The following is a 16,257-nucleotide window of genomic DNA, read 5'->3' as shown; positions in this document are numbered from 1 at the left end:
CAATGATAAACTCGTGTCCTTTTTCACCGTCAGGCCCTCGACAGCTCTAGCTTCTGCGCTTCAACTGAACCCCTTCCGCTTCAACTGCTTGACGCGCACCCTGTTTTCCGTCTACGTCCCCAACCGACTCCCGTTACTTCTGCTGCTTCTGCTTCGAAATTTCCCGCCCTGTTGATATGGAAGTATTTGTGGTTGGGTGGATTTTGCTGTCTTAGTGCAAATTGTAAAATGAAAGCAAGATTTTAAATCCTTTCAAGGCTATTCAACGGGTTAAAATATTTTTGGTATGTCAAAATATTAAAAGAGCATTTGAACTGCTATTAAGTAAGAGCTCTTGTGGCGCCATTTGCGAGCAAAGGTAAGAGAGCAAAACCGCCACTCAGCTGATCGGTTTCGGTGGGGTTGTACCGCAGTAGTGACGAACGTGGAAGCCCTGGTTAGCGGGGTTGGTAGGGTGGGGCGTTTGCGATTTTGTGTGCATATATTTGTGGCGTATTGATAAGAAATTGGGCGTCTACGATCGTTGGTGCTCTTTCTGTCACAATAGAAGCCCACGTGACATATCCAGCGTTTTTTTCTTTTGAACTAGCTGTCACAGGAACTTTACAGTCTTCGATTTTGGAGCTGTAAGCATGATTTTCTGAGTAGGGGAGAGCGGAGCCCCCGTAAAACTTACCATTATAGAACCAAAGAAAAAGTCAAATTTGATTTGCTTGTATGTATGAGGTCATGGTGATTGGTCTCATATAGAAACACACACATGCACATGTGCCTCAGCAAAGATGGATATCCTGAGTTAGGGGGACAGCCTTGGTATCCCCCATACCACTCTGATCCTAAGTATATGAGCAGTACATGCCATATTGATGAAAAAATTGAGCCTTGCTGAATGGGTGCTAGAATTTTATGTATGGATAAAGTGCAAACTTGGCTGCTGTTAACCATAAAACAGCTTTTTTAATTTAACAAGTAACAGGGAAATAGTGTTGTTTTTATGAGATGTTATTTAGTGTGCTGTGATACAGCACAATTATTTTAGGTAGTGTCAGTGTTAGCATGCTTTTATGGTGTCACTGTTAAATGTGGTTCATCTTCAAATGAAAACTTTGTAGAGATAGTCCAGTATGGATTAATTGAAATAAAGTCAAGCTGTCTCACAAGAAAAAATGTCATACTGATAAGAAAATGTGTAATCTGAAATCCATGCATGTGCAAACATGAGCATGAACCCCAAAAATAGATATGGAGATAATTATCTTTTCACCATGTTGGCCTTCAAAATTAAAAACACCTGGGGTCCACATTATACACATCTGTTAGATGATGATGCATGGTCAGAATCAGCTTCAAAAGGCTTAAGTCCCTTTTGTGGAACATTTTCATCCTCAAAATGCCATATGCATGCCAATGTCTATTAAAAGAAGGTGTGCTGTTGCAAAGGTGCAATAATAGCATCAGATGCAATCTGTGTGTTGTGCTGTCCCTTCATGGCATCATTTCTCACATGGGTAGGCATGTTTTGTGGAGTTGAACATTGCAATAATTTTGTCTTTAAATAGAGGTGCCAAAATCTGGCAAGATGCATACATAAAAACAATAAAGCTAAGAGTGCATGGCAAGTATACTGCATTCTTCCATAGCTAGCAGAGCATCATGTGTGACCCTGTTGTGCAATCCAAACCATGATACCAAAAACAATACCAAATAAAAATGTAGCTGAAATAACCAAAATAGGCCATGACAAAGACCAGGCAGACATCTTAGATAAGATAGTGGTGGTAGCCTTATTCCTCAAGAGAAAACCCAGGAGACTGGAGATATAGATGGGTTGATATTTCAGTAACATGTCTTTATCAAAACAATAGCAGAGGCAAGTTCCAAATCACATGCCAATGGTACTAATCAATTTTAAAGCTTTTTTTAAAACAACAAGCCACAATTTTTCAGGACACCAACATTCAGGGGATTAAACAAAGAGCAATTTGCCAGCAATTACGGTGCCTATCTCTGTGATGCGGTGCCTATCTCAGCATTAGAGCACACAGACACACATGTATGTACAAACAAACTCAAGCAAATAGGCATAATGTATTCAAGCAAATAGGCATTTTGTGAAGATATCAGTGAAGTATTCATTGGAGATCACACACCATTGCCTCTTCATCAAGTGCAGCCTTGTTAGTGAGCATTAATCCAGCTGTATTGCCCTGCAGGTCATCCATTGCATCAAAAAGTGACTACTAAAGCAATGGAGAACTCAAGAGATTCTGCTGGAGACTGTAAAGATGGCCCATCTGTTGAGTACCTCAGCATGTCTGGAGATCCTGCTCAGGATAAGGTCGGTACTAATTCTGTCAGGTGTAGCACATAGAATCTGAAGATAGAATGTGATCATTTTAGTGTTATCTATTTGTTTCCAGGTACCAAAACTTTCTGCCATTCGGTTTCGACGATGTTGTGAATGTCATTGCCCTGAGCAATGAAGTACTGTAAGATGTGCTTGGCAGTTGTTACTATTGTCACTGATTATCACGAGTGAGGCTGCTGGGAAAGGAGTGGGCCCTCCTTGCACTGCGAAAGATATCGTTGTGGGCGCACTGCCCGCGCTTGCTGCTACACCTTATAGAGGCTGATATCTTTCCCATAACTAATCCAGGCTCAAATGGTTAACATGGGGGCTTTATGACGCACTCAGCTGCCGAGGCTATACGGCGGCGCCTACCTCTCACCATGGTGGGAATGGCAGGCCTCGGAGAAAGGGAATCCCGTCCCTCTGGTTCCCTAAACGCGCACTGGTTAACGCAGATGCATTGACCACTGCACGATCGGCACCCAAAATTCCACCCAAATTTCACCCAATTTTTGAAAGATGTCCTGCATAAATTGTTCGAGATTTCCGAGTGAGCTGTCGGCTCGGAGGAACTTCCCCGCGGTATGGCAATGGCAGCACGAGTTCACGTCCTCCCTGGATTAGTACGCGAAAAGGGAGAGTTCCCACTTGCGAAGCAGCTGGAGGATACAGAACGGAGTGGGGCCCAGATCCAGATCCAGATACAGATCCAGATCTCGACGACCCGACGTCGCAGCGTAATGAGACCAACATTCTGGCGGAGCTAAAACGGAAAATCGCGTCTTTAAAAACATGGGCAGGCTTGTGCAGACGGTCACACGCTCTGGTGCCCAAATCCCCAGCCCCACCGCACTGGGCGCTTCTTGGAATCTATGCCAAATCTCAGCAGCGGAAGAAGGTAGACGTGAAGCGAGCCGCGTGGTGTTGGCGATGGTACGGGCTACAGCTCGTGAACGGATCTCAAGGGCGTTCGGGACCGTTTGTTCGTCAGCAGTCGGCCCGGAAGCCTCCAGAGTCACCTTTTCCCAACCGAATTTGAATATGTGATGCTGTGGTTGTGTCGTAAGCTGAGCGTGTAGCAAAATGGGCTGTGGCCTGCACCGGGATTACGCCATGAAGCCTCACGGGCGTGTAGCCCTGCTTATTACGATATGCTCCCTAACGATTTTCGTTTTTGTAATACTTCTGTCAGAATGGGAAAGGGATTTTTTTGCGGATTTGTCAGTAATCTTGACTAAAATAACCGAGCTAATGCGTGCTAATAGTTGGTCATTTCCGTTATTCAACTGCTTGTTACTTGATATTCCTTTATGTTCATTGGCGGTTAGCAAATGGTACAAGCCGCCACAGGCATCCTATAAAATCGATTGATTTCAATTTCGAAGCCAGGTGCCTCGCCTGTCATGTAGGTTCATAGACAGAGCACATTAATCAGATGGTCGGAAGCACCAGCTTTCGTCATGCATAACAAATTTTTCCACCAAGTAATGTTCGCATTTAAATGTCATCTTTGTTTTTGGTTAGTTGAATTCCATATCTCTCCGCCCCCCCCCCCCCCCCCCATGTAATGTCTCCACCTCGCTGCAAAGCCTGGTAGCCCCTGCCGTCGCAGCCGCGCCCCAGACTCATTTGCGGATTACCTGCTCTAGCAGACGCTAGACCCGACCTCCTGGTGATATACGTTACCCGTTTCCTCAGAAGCGCTATATACTTATGAACAAAATGGCGTATATAACGCGAAGTTGTCTGGCATCTTCGAACTGCAGATTGCGCGGTCTCTGAAATCGTGCGCCAAGGTACGAACCCAAGAGCGCGCCAGGGGTGTGCCCGCTCCTTCCTGACCTTGACCTCTACCCTCCGGCAGATGCTGCTGCAGCCCTTCCAGTACATCTGCCAGATGCCGGGGAAGCAGATTCGCACCAAGCTGGCCCAGTCGTTCAACTACTGGATGAACATAGCGCCCGATAAGCTGGCGGAGATCGAGCAGATTGTGGAGATGCTACACAATGCAAGCCTGCTGTAAGTTGCTGACTTCATTGATTCAATGTTCAACTTCCTCGATTAACCGTAAATGTCCAAGCAAGGAGGAGAGGTCTGGTGTACAGCCAAAAACATGCAGGATGTGCAGAGGTCGTGTGGTTTGCCTTTTTGGGCGTTGTTTTCTCAGCACAAATCATGTGATTGTTCTGAGACGCATCTAGAATGATAACACTCACAAAGCACATGTCAGGTTAGCTATGCCACACTACGCCATTGAAATTGCTGCGGCTCGAGCTAATCACGTAAAGTGTGCTTCCTTTTTTTCTTTTTTTAGGTTGAGAAACGGCAGTTATGCCTACCGACTCGTGCTTTTCTGTCGCGCTTTCATCTAGTGCGTCATTAAAGTGAAATGGAACGTGCTGCCCAACATGGGCTGACCAGCGAACCACGAGATCCCTCCAAGTTCTGCGTAAATGAGCGTTTTTGTCATTGGTAGTAATGACATATTTACGTACCTGAACCTTCCATTCAAGTGGACAGGAGGGTCTTTAGTTGGCTTGGCTCTTTACCATCAAGAAGTCGCACCTCGGAGTCCCCCCGGCGCTTTGGTCCAGGGGCAATACCGGAGATTATCCGGTCCGAAATCGCGACTTAGTAGAGCGGACTTGTTTATCGTTCTGCCACGCATGCGCGTATAGTCGACACAAATCCAAAATCCAAAACAAAAATATCCAAAAAAATCCAAATTCCAAATCCAAAATCCAAAACACACCGCGCCCCATTCCCGGACCCGTGTGCTGTCCCAGGTTTCGTGTCTCCCGATGCTGACGTGCCCCGTATCTTCACCACACATCCGGTGCCTACGTGGCCCGCGCTTGAGGGCCCGCGGAGCCTGCATTTCATGTATTTTGACCTGTGCGGGGTTAAAATACATGAAATGCTGCATGCACCATCATAAACATCACCCGAGAAGGGGTTCGGCAGCGGGATGTGTTTTGTCTTTCTTTATTTTGTGTTCGGCGTTTTAAAACGAGCGTTCATCATGTACCCAGCAAAGTGTCATGTGATGCATACCTACATCACCAGTCGGCTAACGGCAGCCGTCGGCCAGTAGCACTGTTTTCGAAACCGCTCACTCTTTGAACAAGACCGAAAACTGGCTGATCATTCAGTCATGAAACAAAAGATTGTAGAGATCAGCATGATCAGATAGTACAGCTATGAAAGTCGGCAGGCTGGTGTACTGTTTTCTATTCTGTTCTGTTCTGTGTTCTGTGATATCCACCAAAGGATATTTTCGCTTTTTTTGTAAAAATTTGGCCACCGCCGCCGAAAATTGCAATCGCCACAGACTCATTGATATCGCCGCCGAAAACGCGCCTGGCCAAACCCATGGCCGGCCTGTTTCGGAGAATTGTGAGTTGTAAGTTGCGCACGAACGCCACAATTACGATCATCAGGCTACTGATGGATGTTAATATGTGGTTTTGTGGGTTTTTCAACCAACGCCCGCCGCTGCCACGTCCCGCAAGTTGGAGCGGAGCGGGCCTCTGATTGGTTGGAACCCAACTGTCACGCGAATTCGTACAGCGTTGTGGTTGGTGGAGCCGGGTGAGCTCAGCGCAGCGTGACCTGTTGCGAGGCCGGCCCGAGGGACGAGAGATGGGCGTCAAATGACCACCGCAGTCGGCGCGCCCGCAAACCCCAATAAACATCAAATTAGATGAATGGGTGACACAAGCGTTGGCACATTTGCTTCGCTGCACTCAGTGAGAAAACGTAGAATTTTGAGCTATCCATATTTAATTATCTATCTTTTGCAGTTTGATTGATGGTTTTAGCCGCTCTGGATGTCGAGATATGGTGCAAACGTAAAAAAAATTGGTGGTGGTCACTCAAGCTCACACAAAATGTCTGATAAGTGTGGTATTTCCCTCGATAAGTTTTCCGGTTCATCATACCAGGATTGGGAAAACTGGTTGGATGGTGACAAGCTGTTCGCCGACGTGGAGAAAAGGTCAACCGAAAGGAAAGTGAGCTTCATTCGCTTCTCCGTGGATGGAAACGTAAGGGCAGCACTCCGGCAGTCATACTTTCAGCCTTTGGAAGACATCGATGCAACTGCTAAGAAGGTTCTTGCTGAAGCCCCGGGCCAGCTGTCGGCTGCCAGAGACGTCGATGCCAGGCAGTATCGTGGAGATGTTCAAGACTATGTCCTACGCGTACTTGCGGGCGGACGCCATGCGTAACCCCATCCTAGTGAAGAAGCGCGTTCCAATGTCGTATTGCTCCACCTTCAACGAGCCATCCCGCCCGGCTCGCCCTCACCACCGCCTGTGCCGCCACGTCGCCACCGCCCAACTAGATGCCGACGCTGCCTCCGCCGCCCAACTTGCTGCCGCCGCCGCCCATCTCGCTGCCGGCTCCGTCCAGCCCGCTGCCGCCGCCGCCCAGGCCGTCGCCGCCCCCGCCCAGCTCGATGCTGCCACCCTTGTCGCCGCGGTCACCGCTGCTGGCTGGGTAGGAAGCGTTGCTGGCGCGCGGCGCGGCGGGTGGGTATCCGACGTCAAGTGAAGTTCCTCAGCCGGGGGTACGGTACACGCCGGTCACCATCAATGGCCGACACGTCTCAGCCATGGTCGACGGTGGTGTTGATGAGGTGGTCGTCCGACAGGACTGCTTGCCCCCAGATGTGCGCGTGCAACCTCCAGACAAGACAATCAGCCTTGCGGATGGGGGACTTGTCTGGGCATCATTGGTAAGACCACTGTGACAACGGCCTTGGGGTCATGCGTCCGCCTGGTCGACTGTCACGCGGCAAGCAAGTTGTTTGGTCAGCGCTTGCTGGGTGCCAAATATCTTGCCGAGGTAGCAGCGTGCTTGGACATGAAAAGAGGGCTGCTCGTTACACCAGTGGAGCTACTACAGCTACTACAGCTACTGCTGACGTGCCGCCCGGCTGGATCCATGTCACCCTGTGCTGGAGTAGTCTTGAAAGATCCTGCTATGATCCGAGCTTGGAGTGAAATGATCTGTCCTGGGTGAATCTGTTCTTTGTCCAATACTACGCTTTGTTCTTCGTTGGCTGGGTTGGAGGGGGGGGGGGGGGGGGGGGTGATCAAGAAGCTGGACATGCAGTCCAGAAGGAGGGGGAACCAAGGAGTACGTGAGTCACCACAGCCGCCTTAAGCCCTGCAAACCGCCGCCAGATCCAGCCGCTAGCTGTGGCCGACGTCAACACACGTCCGGGCGGTTTATTCTAAAGAGTGTTCTGACGACATATTGTGCTCCTGAGCGAGCTGGTTTTCCGTCCGATGTCCATTTTCAGGGAAAACACAGTTCGCTCCCAGCAGCACCTTCCCCGTGCCCCGTAAACCTACGCTTCCGGGATGCCTCATCGCCAACGCCGAGTGAGCCCTCGGATAGCTGGTTGGTTTGGTTTGTTTTGTTTTGTTTTTTTGTTTTGTTTTTGGATTAGAGCCCTTTCGACCAGGAATGATCATTTCAGGGCTATGGGATGAAGGGAAATGGTTGACGGTGGGGGTAGACTTGCAGTGCGCCAAGGGGGCCAACCGCCGAGCTTTTTACCCGCGCATGCGCGCTGAGTACCCGGTCATGATCCCCCTTCCCACGTGGCCCTTGGCCCACTCGTGGCTGACACATGCAGTCTGCCCCGGACAAGCGGGTTGTCGCAAGGATGCAGGATGAAGCAAGATAGAGGATAAGAGGGAAGGATGATGATGATGCTGATGCTGATGATGATGATGATGATGATGATGATGATGCTCCCGGGTAGACCAGTGTTCACTTGTGACGCAGCCTCCCGTATTGGGTGGTGTGACAGACGAGTTGGGTTTGGCCCCGCGCACGTACCACCGCTAACACTGAGCCACACTGAGCCACACTGAGCCACACAGGCCACTCGCCGAGCCATCTCCGCTGTCTGATCCGGTGCGTCGATCTGGGCGAGTGCGAAAGCAGCGACGTCCGTAGACAGTGGGTGGCACAGGTTGTTGTAGGCTTTCACACGACAGACGCATGCTTGTTGCTTTCTGCTGCGCTTGAGGAAATTCGTTGACGCTACTATGCTTTTTGCAACAGACTCGAACTGCATATTGTTCACTGGATTATGTGCCTTATTGTCGCTTGGCGTATTTTGTCATTGGTTGATGTCATGTGAGTTTTGAGTATTTGTAAACCCAGCGTGTGATATGAGTCGAGACTCGCGACACTACTAAGCTGTCGTGGCTGGTGGGCTTTTCAATTCATCGACCAAGCACACTGGCAAGGGTTTTGAAGGTTGTCTGTCCCTCGTCAGGTAAATCCCGGCTTTGTCCGGAAGGTGATACCGATGGCAATGATGATAATATTTACGATGCTATTGTAATAACGACGAAAATGATGGCGGTGGCGATGTCGCTTCGGTTGCCGTTATTCGATGAGAATGGTGGTGATGACGATGGCGGCGGTTGTGATGATGGTGATAGTGGCGATGGCGATGACGATGGCGATAGTGACGATGGCGATAGTGGCGATGATGATGATGACGATGGCGACGGTGATGACGTTGGCGATAGCGGCGATGATGGTAACGATGGCGATAGTGACGATGGTGACGACGGCGACGCATGTCGTCTGCGCCTCCTCAGGATTGACGACATCGAGGACCGGAGTATCTTGCGTCGCGGTATCCCGGTGGCCCACAGCATCTACGGCATGGCCAGCACCATCAACGCCGCCAACTACGTCTACTTCATGGGCCTGGAGCGGGCGCAGGCGCTTGGGCACCCCAAGGTTAGCTCCGCTTGGCGGGGACGGGGACGGGTGGGGTGGGGGGTTTGCGATTGGGATAATCTGTCATGTGAGGTTTGGCACGTGTTGGTGATTTGGTATGACTGGCTGCTGCGCCAATGAGAGGTGCAAACCTGCATGCAGGGAAAAGTGTGTATGTTTTAATATGTCATTTTCTGCCCGTGCTATATTGTAGAATTTGTCCTCCCATGAAGTGACGCAATTTTTTAAACTTTGAATGCAATTTGTTCTTGAAGTATGTTTTCATGCCTCACAAGTCCGGAGCCATTGAATCCGTGGCACTTGTCGAATCTTTTTTTGTCGGTGATGAACGGAACCCGAAGCGTGGACAGAACACAGGTAGCACTGCGTGGCCTTGTCCTCCCATAAGGAACGCTGCGTGGCCTTGTCCTCCCATAAGGAACACTGCAAGACCTTGCCCTCCCATAAGGAACATTGCGTGGCCTTGTCCTCCCACAATTAACACTGTGTGGCCTTATCCTCCTCCCTTATCCTCAGGATAAGGAGTACTGCGTGGCCTTGTCCTCTCATAAGTAACATTGCGTGGTCTTGTGCTCCCGCAAACGCTCTTCCCGGCCGAGCTAAAAACTTTGCAAAATTGCTGTCGTTTAAGGAGGGGGTTTTCCCTTAGCGAAATCTAGTTGCTAGACTCCTGGAACGTTTAGACCTTCAGACCTTTAGAAACAAATGGAAGTGGGCGTGGACTGTAGGCCCACTGTTGCGCTGACTGTTCCCTGCGGCAGAGCGAGCCCAATTATGCGCCTGGGGCGAAAGGCCCACAGCTCCGCCCACTGTGCCGCGCTGACGCGTGATGACGTCACGGATGACGTCACGGACGTCGGCAGGCGACCACGGTGTTCTGCGAGCAGCTGCTGGACCTGCATCGGGGACAGGGAATGGACATCTACTGGCGGGACAACTTCCACTGTCCCACCGAAGAGGAGTACAGGCAGATGACCATCCGCAGTGAGTGCCGCTCGGGAGGTGTGCGCGAGCAGTAGCTCGATAGTGAGCAGGAGGGCATTCTGTAACGGGACCAAGTGTATGATATGACTTGGATGGGGACTTGTGGTGACTGGGGTGGTGATTTGTGACTGGGGTGACTTGTGGTGACTTGGGTGTTGACTTGTGGTGACTTGATGCAGGTGGTGACTTGTGGTGGCCGAGTGTAGTGACTTTTGTGGTACTCGGGTAGTGCCGCTCGACAGTTAGCCGCGTTTGCTTCTGTTTCTTTCGATATCTCTCATGTGTCTCTTTCGGTGTCTCCGACTGCGGTGCCTTGCTTTCTCCTGTGATTGTCTCGATCCGTCAGCCTGGAGACCACGTCATGAGACAGGTGGCTAAAGAACGCGAAAGTTCTAAAATAAGATCATTTAGATTTAATCGGGTCTTCACACTCGCCCACCAATGAGCGTGTAGGAATCCGCCCGTATTTTCATACTCACCCACCAATAAGCTTGCAGGTATCCAAAAGTATGCTCACAAGTCGCCCACCAATGAGTGTGCAGGAATTTCACCCGTATGATCACGCTCATCCACCAGTGAGCGTGCAGGGATCTTCCCTGTGCTCACGGGCGGTGTACGTTGCTGTGGTATTTTGCGGATGTCAGTGTGGCTGCTGGAACAGGATTTGTGCATGACGAAATCTTGGACATATAGAATTATCTCTGAAATATGGTGTTTATGTAAAATGTGGTTTAAAAAAACCCGCACCCTGCACCCCCGCAACCCATACCCCACACCCTACAACTCAAAATCCACAGGCTGCATCCCACACCCGCAACCCACAACCCACAACCCACATCCTGTGTCCCATTTCTGCACCCCACACCCCGCACCCCGCATCCCGCACCCCGCACCCCGCACCCCGCACCCCGCACCCCGCACCCCGCACCCCGCGACCCGCAACCCGTTCCCAGAAAGCTGTTCCCTTCGCTCGGCATCCGCCAGTTACGCGTCGCTGAAAGGGGGTCGAACCGCCAAACGGCCCAATCGAGACAGCACGCGCCGGCGTCACTCGCCTGCGGCGGCAGCACCAAAGAGCCCCAGAAGGTCACCCCCATCAGGTCGCGGACGGGGAAGTCGTGGGCCGGCCAGCCCCTTCCGGCTGTTCGTGACGTGGTGGACGTGGACGTGACGTGACGTTAAACCTCGCGGCGGAAACCTTCCACCCTACGGTTGTGTGTGACGTTCAGTGGCGTGACGTTATGTGACGTCACGTTCGGTAACGTGACGTGTTGTGACTTGACGTTATGTGATATGACGTTCGGTGACGTGGCGGGACGTTATGTGACGTGACGCTATGTGATGTGACGTTCGGTGATGTGACTCGTCGTTTGGTGATGTGGCGTCATGTCACGTGACGTCATGTCACGTTCTGTGCCGTGACGTTCTGTGATGTAACGTTCTGTGATGTGACGTTCGGTGACGTGACGTGCGTGTGTCACCGCCAGAGACGGGTGGCCTGTTCGGGCTGGCCACCCGGCTGATGCAGCTGTTCTCCAGCTGCCAACACGACTTCAGCAAGCTCGCCTCCACGCTCGGCCTCTACTTCCAGATCCGGGACGACTACGCCAACCTGTGTTTGGAAGAGGTCAGTGACCCGCGCCGGCGGCCCCGTCCGACAGGGGGTCGGGGGCTCGTAGATGTGATGTGTGGTGGGCCATTGTGTGATGGTATGTGATGCCAAACCGTCATCAACATGAATTGAGATGAGACGACATAGTTTACTAATTATTGAAATGACAGCTTGCTACTAACAAAGACTTCGTAGAAATGCGTTCATGAAGAAAATATGGGGTTGGTGGACCGGATGCTCTCGTGCGTGAAATAAGACGACAGCTAGAGCAGCAACAACAGCTGCGTGCCACACGTAGAGGGATTCTGCCCTATTTCCAGTAGGAGCTGTGCAGTGCGTTAGGACGAGGTTCAACACACCGCGCAATCTCCAGCGACCTTATGATAAGGCACTGACAATGCTGTCGTCGAAAAGCAAAAAGGGCTGAGCGCGACCTGGCCAACTGCTTAGAGAAGGCCTAGATGCCTAGAAAAGTACATCTGTACATACTGTACATATTGTGAATGTGGATGTTTAAAAGCATTGTCTTTGTTTTTGTCTTTGTCTTCTGTCCAACTTGTCCAACTTTGTCTTTGCTTTGCAAGGTACAGTTTTTCGAGCTGCATCGAAGGGTATCGGTAACTTGATTGCCGAAAGATTGTGCGGGCCATTTGACCTTTTGGCAGAATGGCAGAATAGCTTTGCCTGCTACTCTATCTACCATACAGAAAGCAGCTTGAGTCACTTGAACATGACAAAGGCGCACTCTGACATGTCTGCCTCGAGAGCGCTAAGAGCGCCGCGCTACGCTAAATTCTTGAGAGCGCTACCTTATTTCTTGTCGCCCGGCAGTACGCGGAGAATAAGAGCTACGCCGAGGACCTTACAGAAGGAAAGTTCAACTTCCCCTGCATCCACGCCATCACCAGTCGGCCGGACGACACGCGCATCATCAGCATCATCAGGCAGCGCACCACCGACATCGAGGTTCGTAGCTGCGTAGGCGAGTCACCGGGGTTGTGAGTAGACAGGGCGTGGGCGAGGGTTCGATTCCCGGGATGAGCAAATCACATTTTGCGAGCGTTGTTTCGGATGTATAAGCAGTTTTTTTGACGGTGCGCGTGTTGCATTGTTATAACATACGTCGAGAATTGCGCAGACACTGTCATGTCTTGTTCAGCTGACCGCCTCAGGTTTTTTTCGCGTTCGTCATTTCTCCGTTGTCAGTAATATTCGCTCAGTGTCACCCATTACGATTCGCTGAAACTGAGATTGTTCAACGCTGGAAAGCGCGAAGAATGAATGAATGAATGAAATGAAATGAAAATATGAATCGCGGCAAGGCAAGACCCGGGTCCCGACTCCGCATCACCACCTGATTAACTGACCGCATTGTGCTGGATGGCTCAGGCTCGAGGTCCGTCTTTCAGTGTTACTTTGGTAAAATGCACTAATCAAGGACGCGTCTCGGACCTGCATATTTATGAATGTTTTAGAGCCGGTGCAGTGCATGACTAACTGCGCAGTCTTTACGACATAACTGACTCAATGCCATCGACACCGATCCCACGATAATTCTAATGGCATGTCATCATGTCCTATTGAGTTGGTGACAATTACTATAGAGTTATAATTCCGTCCCAGCGATTGTTAACGAATGAGGCCAACTTGTACCCCACGGCTCCAGCTGTCATCTTCTCTGACCTTGTGACCTGTCCTCCATAGCTTTTTTGATCTCTTGACCTGACATGCCCAGCACCTTCTCTGACCTCATGACCTGACGCCTGTCCTCCACAGCTCCTCTAGCTTTCTGACCTGACCTATACTGCTCCCTCTCTGACCTATGACCTGGCCTCGACAGCTCCTTATCTGACCTGACGCGACCCGGGCCCGGCCCTCTGCATCTCTTGAGTTCTGCCCGAACCTATGGACGTCATCGCATCCGTTGCACACGTCACCGCCCCGTACCGGCTAAAACCGGTTAAACTGCCTTGTTTTCTTCTCCCAGGTGAAAAAGTACTGCATCGTGCTGCTGAAGCAGTTCGGCTCCTTTGAATACACCTTGGAGACACTCAAGTGCTTAGATGCCGAGGCTCGTGACCAGATAAAGACGCTAGGTAAGGAATTCATGGGGAAGCGACGAGGTGGTGCACTCGTGTAAGGAAGGTCCGGGGTTCGAATCCAGGGCAGAGGTGATAAAACGTCACGCCAAGTGAAGTGCATAAAGTGCCACGTTTTTTCATCGACTCATCTGTAAAATACTGTGACGCGATTCATCTTGCGATTTGAGACTTGCTTTTGCCGCAAAGTTGCAACGTCATCGTGACGTCCACATCTGTCTGTACTTTTATTCGGGCCGCCATCACCGGCCTACTTTCTCTGCCCTCCCAGGTGGAAACCCCCAGCTGGAGATGGTGTTGAACTCCCTCAAGGTGTGGTGAACAGCGCGGGCCCAGAGGCGGCGCGCGGGCATCCGAGAGCGTCTTACGCCGGTGGTGGCCGGAGGAAGAGGTCCAGGAGGTCGAGGCAAAGCCTGCTGTCCTGGAGAAGAGGGCATTCCTTGATCAGCTACGGATCAGCTACCGTGATAGATGTTTGAGCCTGTTGCGTTAGTCCCTGGTGTTGGTTGACCTCAGCACGGCCGCGCTAAGAGCACGGTGCCATGTCGCTCGTTCAGTTCTCAGTGGTGTGTCAGCGACTTGATTTCCAGACCGTCAACGGATGTTTTATTTTTGTAAGGCAGGTTTCCTCTGGCCAGGCGTTAATCAGGGCTGCGCTTAGCGTGGTGTGAGTTAAACTATTGCAGTTCTTTTTCGCGGTCAGTGGCGATGTTTTGCTCCGTCTCTTACCTTGTTTTGACGTGCATACGACGATATTCCGTCCATGCTTGGGAAGACTTGGGCCGATGTCGCCCGGATCAGAGGCGAAGATTAGCTCGGTTACAGTTCCTGGTCCCCTTTCGTTGCCACAGAGCGAGGCGTCCGGTCTCTTAGCTAAGGGCGGTACGAGGGCGGTTCTCTTTGTGGGCCACGAACACGATGATTGGACGCAAAGACAGCGACCTGGCTCCTCCTAACTTGACATCCCCTCCCCTTCCCCCTCCCCCCTGCACAGGTGGGTACCATCGGCCAAAGCTGAACGTTTGCGATCACGGCGTGAATGATCACTGCATGATCACCAAATGATCGCTGTGCCGGCGTGGTTTGCCGCGGGAGACGAGTCCCCACACCGAGGCGGACCTGGACATTACGCCTGGAGGTGTTGCATGCGAAGAGCCGAATTCAAAACCACCGTGTCTCGCCAGCCTCTGACGCAATGCAGCCAGCGTCTGCGTTTCGTAGTCTGGTGAAATCGGCCCGCTTGATCTGAACACGGTTTCTCGCCATTGGCTAGTGGTACCGAGTGCAGCTGTCTGCCCATGACGTCACAGCCGCTTGATCAAAGCTCGGGTCTGTCCAAGGCTCCATCATACTAGCAGACAATGTAGCAGCGCTTGAAGACGTGCCGGGCGTGCCGTCATCGGTGCGCCGGGCTTGACGTCACGGGTGTACTGGGCGTGACGTCATTGGTGTACCCGGCGTGGCGTCATTGGTGTACCGGGCGTGACGGTATCGTTGCGCCGGGCGTGACGTTCATCGGTGTGCCGGGTGTGACGTCATCGGTGTGCCGGGTGTGACGTCATCGGTGTGCCGGGTGTGACGTCATCGGTGTGCCGGGTGTGACGTCATCGGTGTGCCGGGTGTGACGTCGTCGGTTCTCATTGGCAGGCTAGGAATGTTTTAGCAAGGGTACCAGCGCCTTTAAGGGTAGAGCTGGCGGCAAGAGCAAAGGGGTTGTGCGGGTATCGTGATTCCCCGCCATTTTGATCATCGCGCTGATGAAACGCGCTGAAACGCTCGCCGTGCCGTGGCGTTGAGGCATGTGATCTCGAGCAGTTGGGAGGTGCCAGGCTTCGCCCTGACGGTGGGAGGTATAGCTGAGTCGTGCCATTCCTGCCACGTCGGAGGGCTTCGACGCCATGTTTCCGCAGTCACATCGCACGGCGAAATCAATGACCACTACCTGTACGATTTCGTGGTGTGGGGTTGGCTTTCAGGTGTTGCTTTTGGAGTGTGTCATGGCAATGTCCGGCGCTTGTCATCGCCAGCTACCATGGCAAGCAATGTCCGGCGCTTGTCATCGCCAGCTACCATGGCAATGTCCGGCGCCTGTCATTGCCAACTGCTCTCTGCTTTGCCCACTTGGCATGGCATGGGCTTGGCTTGGCATGGCCGGACCAAAGGGAAGGAACCTAGGGGGTGTGGGCATATACCCTGGGTTGGGTTTGCGCGGATATTTCTCTAAGAGGGAGAAATTTGGCCCATAAAATGGCTTAGGGTTCCAAGAGCATATTAGTCAGCAAAGACATGAACGTGCCCCAGTATCCGACGCCTTGTGATAAATATTGTAGGAACTTGGCACAATGCAGGCATGGAGCATGATGCACACATTCACACATTATGTTCGTGGCGCCGTTTGCCGCCCTATGTCTGAAAGGTTTAATTGACCCTCCCCCCCC

The 16,257-nt window shown here is 51.5% G+C and overlaps 1 protein-coding gene across 2 annotated transcripts; it reads left to right on the top strand.

Moving 5' to 3' along the window:
• Positions 1-472: 472 nt before the first annotated feature.
• On the top strand, positions 473-14,955 carry LOC119104823 (geranylgeranyl pyrophosphate synthase). Of its 2 annotated transcripts, none has more exons than XM_037228540.1 (9): positions 473-626; positions 2,214-2,338; positions 4,215-4,369; positions 8,980-9,124; positions 9,988-10,108; positions 11,596-11,735; positions 12,552-12,686; positions 13,708-13,816; positions 14,091-14,955. In XM_037228540.1, exons 2-9 carry the CDS (start codon positions 2,249-2,251, stop codon positions 14,138-14,140), a joined length of 945 nt encoding a protein of 314 aa, XP_037084435.1. In that variant the 5' UTR covers positions 473-626; positions 2,214-2,248; the 3' UTR covers positions 14,141-14,955. The 2 variants fall into 2 exon arrangements, with proteins under 2 accessions (XP_037084435.1, XP_037084436.1); XM_037228541.1 differs by having other exon boundaries at positions 502-526.
• The last annotated feature ends 1,302 nt before the right edge of the window (positions 14,956-16,257 follow it).

This window comes from Pollicipes pollicipes, unplaced genomic scaffold (genome assembly GCF_011947565.3).
Source record: "Pollicipes pollicipes isolate AB1234 unplaced genomic scaffold, Ppol_2.1 Scaffold_6052;HRSCAF=7182_pilon_pilon_pilon, whole genome shotgun sequence".
NCBI classification, from domain to species: Eukaryota; Metazoa; Arthropoda; class Thecostraca; order Pollicipedomorpha; family Pollicipedidae; genus Pollicipes; species Pollicipes pollicipes.
Note: the sequence above shows the minus strand (reverse complement) of the source record. Positions and strands in the feature narration are given on the sequence as shown.

Excerpts from the sequence above, each read along its gene's own strand:
- LOC119104823 (XM_037228540.1), top strand. The coding sequence starts at position 2,249 with ATGGAGAACTCAAGAGATTCTGCTGGAGACTGTAAAGATGGCCCATCT. Across the intron at positions 2,339-4,214 it reads GAGATCCTGCTCAGGATAAG|ATGCTGCTGCAGCCCTTCCA; the intron begins GTCGGTACTAAT and ends ACCCTCCGGCAG. Across the intron at positions 13,817-14,090 it reads TGACCAGATAAAGACGCTAG|GTGGAAACCCCCAGCTGGAG; the intron begins GTAAGGAATTCA and ends CTGCCCTCCCAG.